The sequence below is a fragment of the Anolis sagrei genome, chromosome 13, assembly GCF_037176765.1.
Source record: "Anolis sagrei isolate rAnoSag1 chromosome 13, rAnoSag1.mat, whole genome shotgun sequence".
NCBI classification, from domain to species: Eukaryota; Metazoa; Chordata; class Lepidosauria; order Squamata; family Dactyloidae; genus Anolis; species Anolis sagrei.
Window position 1 is genome coordinate 12,324,153 of NC_090033.1, and position 5,000 is coordinate 12,329,152.

The following is a 5,000-nucleotide window of genomic DNA, read 5'->3' on the forward strand; positions in this document are numbered from 1 at the left end:
ATACCGGAGACGAGAACGGCCGCGTCGGCGGTCCGCGCTCCCCGGTCGGCACCGCGGGCGGGGGCCGGCCTTCCCGGAGCTCCGATCCGGGCGGCCGGGCGGCCGGGCCGCCGGCGAGCGGCCGAGAACCGCCCGGGAGGGCGGCCCGCCGGTCGACCGCCCGCCGTCCGGCGGGAAGCGCCCCGCTCCTCCGAGGCCCGTCCCCGGGTGTCGAGACCGGCTTCCGCCCGGGACCGCCGTCTCCTCCCTTACTCGCGAGGTGCAGAAAAGCGGGACTCCGGCAATCTCCGCGCGCATACCGAAGCCGTGTCGGTCTTCGGAGAGCGCGGTTCCGCTTCCCCGGCCGCCGCGCCGAGTCGAGCCGGCCTCCACGGAGCCCTGTGCGGGGGAGACGGTCGATGCATTCCCGCTACCGATGTATTCCCGTCCCGTCCGGGCCCATGTTTTCGTCCGGGACACGCGTCCGATCCCCGCGGTACTCAAAACGGCCTCGCGATGCGCTCCGCCCCCCTTCCGGCGGCCGGACGGACGGAGGAAGAACCGCCCGGCCCAGGTCTTTCCGCGCCCCCCTTCCTTTGGGACGCGTCGACCGCAAGGCCCGAGTCCGATCCACGCGGTCGTTCTGCCCCGCTCCTCGAACCGCGACCCGTGAGCGGGAGGCCGCGTCCCATCCCGCGGTACCCAAAACGGGCACGGAATGCGCCTCGACCCCCTTCCGCCGGATAACCGGGGGTACGTCCCGCGGCCGGCGCGCTATCTTTCGACGCGCGCCACGGGACCGGGACCGGGCGGGAAAGGCGCCCGACGCCGCGGTACCGAAAGCGGCCTGGGAACGCGAGTCGACCCCCTTGGAATTCCCGGACGGAGGAGGAACCGGGACGCCGGTAGACCGGGAGGGGCTCACGAGGCAGGCGTTCTCCCGCTTGTTTCTTACTTCTTTGTGTTTTCTTCTTCTGTTCTTTTGTATTATTTATCTATATATATTTTTAAGTCTTTTCCCCTTTTATTTCTATTCTCGCTCTCTCTCTGCCTGCCTGCCTGCCTGCCTCCCTCCATCTTTAAAAAGGCTCTGTGCATAATGAGTACCTTAAAAACAAAAGGACCACACCAAATTTGGCAACGAAACGTCTCACGACGCGAGGAGTGACCGTCGCTCAAAGAAGAAAGAAAATTATGATTTTGTCATTTGAGAGTTGTAGTTTCTAATTCCCCTACCGTCAAAGAGCATTCTGAACTCCGTCAACGACGGAATTGAACCGAACTCGGCACACAGAACTCTCGTGACCCACCGCAGAAAATACTGGAAGTGTTTGGTGGGCGTTGACCTTGGGCTTGGGAGTTGTAGTTCACCTACGTCCAGAGAGCACCGTGGACTCAAACGATGACGGATCCGGACCGAACTTGGCGCAAACGCTCGATACGACGCCAAAACGTGAACGCGGGTGGAGTTTGGGGGAAACGGACCTCGGCATTTGCGAGTTGTAGTTACTGGGATTTATAGTTCACCTACGACCGGCATCCTTGACGCCACCGATGACAGAATTGGGGCGAACTTCCCACACACACGCAGAACCCCCCACGACCGACCTCCGGCCCTCCTCCCCTCACCAGGGTCATTGGATGAGGGTCGCATCGCTTTCAGGAAGTGAGTGAGTGAAGGTACCGCAAGTCGCCTCGTCCAAAAACCATCCTCCTTCAAACTGCAGCGGGGTGTGGAGTGGGTCGTGGGGGCTCCGTGTGCTAAGTTTGGTCTCGATCAGCCGTCGGATGAGGATGAGGGCGGCAGTGGTTTCGGTAAGCGAGTCAAGGTGGCGGGGGTCTCGGTGGTCTCAGGAAGTGAGCACAGGTACTGCAAGTCCCGTCATCCATCTCCGCATTTTTCCAAACAACACCGGGACGTAACGTGGGTCCGTGAGAGGTCTACGTGCCGAGTTTGGTCTCGATCCGTCATCGGATGAGGTTTGCGGAGGTCTCGGAATGTGAGCGAAGGTACCGGAAGTTCCGTCACCCGTGGTCCACCCTTCTCCAAAACTGCAGCGGGATGTAGAGTGGGTCACGGGGGCTCTGTGTGCCAACTTTGGTCTCGATCGGTCATCAGATGAGTTTTGCAGCAGTCTTGGGGAGTGGAGGTACTTGAAGTCCCATCATCCGTGGTCTGTCCCCCTCCAAACCGCACCAGGACGTTGAGTGGGTCGTTGAAGCTCCGTGTGCCAAGTGTAGTCTCGATGAGTCTCGGTGGTCTCAGGAAGCGAGCGAAGTGACTGCAAGTCCCATCATCCATTGTCGAATTCCTCCAAACCGCACCAGGATGTGGAGTGGGTCACGCTGGGTCTCTGTGTAAATCGTGGTCCTGATCCATCGCCGTTGGCGGTTGTAATGGTCTTAGGAAGGGAGCGCAGGTATTGCAAGTCCCATCGTCCACGGTGCATCCTCCTTCGAACCGCACCTGGATGTAGAGTGCGTCGTGGAGACTCGGTGTGCCAAGTTTGGTCTTTGTCGGTAATCGGATGAGCGTTGCGGTGGTCTCGGGAATTGCGCAAAAGTACTGCAAGTCCCATGATCCACGGTCTATCCCCCGCCAAACACACACCGGGACGTAAAGCGGGTCACGAGAGGTCTACGTGGCAAGTTTGGTCCTGATCAGACGTTGGATGAGGTTAACCGCGGTCTCAGAACGGGAGTGATGGTACTGTAAGTCCCATCATCCAAAGTCGATCCTCCTTCAAACTGCAGCAGGATGCGGAGCGGGTCGCGGGGGCTCTGTGTGCCGTGTGCCAAGTTTGATCTCGATCGGACATTAGACGAGGGTTGCGGCCGTCTCGGGAAGGGAGTGGAGGTACTTGAAATCCCATCATCCATAGTCTCCCTCAGACATGACCAGAATGTTGAGTTGGCCACGGGGGCTCTCTGTGCCAAGTTTGGTCTTTATTGGATGAATGTCACTGTGGTTTCAGGAAGTGAGTGAAGGTACTGCAAGTCCCATCATCCATTGCCCATCCTCCTCCAAACAGCACCAGGATGTAGAGTCTCTCATGGGGGCCAAGTGTGGTCTTGATTGGTCATTAGATGAGGGTTGCAGCAGTCTCGGGAAGTGTGTGGAGGTACTTGAAATCCCATCATCCATAGTCTGTTCTCCCCCAAACCTCACCAGAATGTTGAGTTGGCCATGGGGGTTCTGTGTGCCAAGTTTGGTCATTGGATGAGGGTCTCAGTAGTTTCACTAAGTGAGTGAAGGAACTGCAAGTCCCATCGTCCATGGTGCATCATCCTCCAAACCGCACCAGGATGTAGAGTGCATCACGGAGACCCGGTGTGCCAAGTTTTGGTCCTTACCGGAAATTGGATGACGGTTGCAGTGGTCTCGGGAATTGAGCGAAGATACTGCAAGTCCCATAATCCATGCTCGATCCACAGTCAAACCACACCATGGCGTAAAGTGGGTCACGAGAGGTCTATGTGCCAAGTCTGGTGTTGTTCGGTCGTCGTTGAGGGTCGCAGCAGTCTCGGAAAGCGAGCAGAGGTACTTCAAGTCCCATCATCCACGGTATGCCCTACTTCAAACCGCAGTAGGATGTAGAGTGGGTCACGGGGGCTCCGTGTGCCCAGTTTGGTTTTGTTCGGACATTAGATGAGGGTTGCGGCCGTCTCGGGAAGAGAGCGGAGGTACTTGAAGTCCTATCATCCATGGCCTGTCCTCCTCGAAAGTACGCCAGGACTCTGTGTGCCAAGTTTGGTCTCGATCGGTCATTGGCGAGGGTCTCGGTGGTGTCAGGAAGCGAGCGAAGTGACTGCAAGTCCCATTATCCATTGTCGAATTCTTCCAAACCGCACCAGGATGCAGAGTGGGTTATGCCGGCTCTCTGTGTAAATTGTGGTCCTGATCCATCGCCGTTGGCAGTTATAATGGTTTTAGGAAGGGAGCGCAGGTATCGCAAGTCCCATCGTCCACGGTGCATCCTCCTCCAAGCCGAAACCAGGACGTAGAGTGGGTCACGGAGACTCGGTGTGCCAAGTTTGGTCTTTGTCGGTAATCGGATGAGGGTTGCGGTGGTCTCAAGAATTGAGCAGAGGTACTGCAAGTCCCATAATCCACGGTCCATCCCCCGCCAAACCACACCGGGCGTACGTAAAGTGGGTCACGAGAGGCCTATGTGCCAAGTTTGGTCCCGATCAGTCATTGGAAGAGCGGTCTCAGAACGTGAGTGATGGTACTGCAAGTCCCATCATCCATGGTTGCAGTAGGATGTCGAGTCGCTCTTGCAGGCTCTGTGTGCCAAGTGTAGTCTGTATTGGTAATTGTCCGACTCGGCCCCCTCTGGCCTTTTCCTTTCCTCTCTTAGTCATCTCGGAATCTTGGAATCGAGGCTGGCCAATCGGAGACCATATGCAAATTTCCTTCTCGCGTCCCCGTTTCTGCCGTGAACTAGCTTTTTTCTCCACCAGGGGCTCCTATTGAAGCTGGCCGATCAGAGACCGTATGCAAATAGCACCGCTGCGGCAGCCAATCCGAATGTTGGAACTTTCAGGCTGGCCAATCATAAACGTACAAACTTTCACCTTTATTATATGTATCGATAGAATAGAATAGAATAGAATAGAATAGAATAGAAGAGATGTAGATAGATAGAGATAGAGATGATTTTGTTTCCTCCGTTTTCCCTAAGCCTAAGCCTAACCCCGCATCCGGTCTACCGGGGCGGCCGGGAAAACGGCGGGTCCGAAAAGGTCACTTCTCTTATTTTGTCTTATTTATACTTCTATTTTTACGATTATTTACATCACTGCTTTTTTATGTCACGATCTTTATATCGTCTCGTTTCTTACGTTTACGATACGGGTGTTATTTTATATTCTTATTTTTACAGGATTTGATTTCCTCTCTTTTCCTGACCCCTAACCGCAACCCCGCATCCGGTCTACCGGGAAAACGGCGGGCCCTTGTTTCTTTCCATTTTTTTCTTCTATTATTTTATATTATTTTGTATTATTCCATGTTCCTA

At 55.7% G+C, this 5,000-nt stretch overlaps 1 protein-coding gene across 1 annotated transcript in view; it reads right to left on the reverse strand.

The window, feature by feature from the left end:
* The window catches only part of LOC137097799 (basic salivary proline-rich protein 4-like), a 1,304-nt gene extending 1,007 nt beyond the window's left edge, over positions 1 to 297 (reverse strand). Inside the window, exon 1 of the mRNA XM_067472933.1 lies at positions 5 to 297. Within this exon, the coding sequence (XP_067329034.1) occupies positions 5 to 297 (293 nt within the window). The remainder of the gene's footprint in view (positions 1 to 4) is intronic.
* Positions 298 to 5,000: the final 4,703 nt, after the last annotated feature.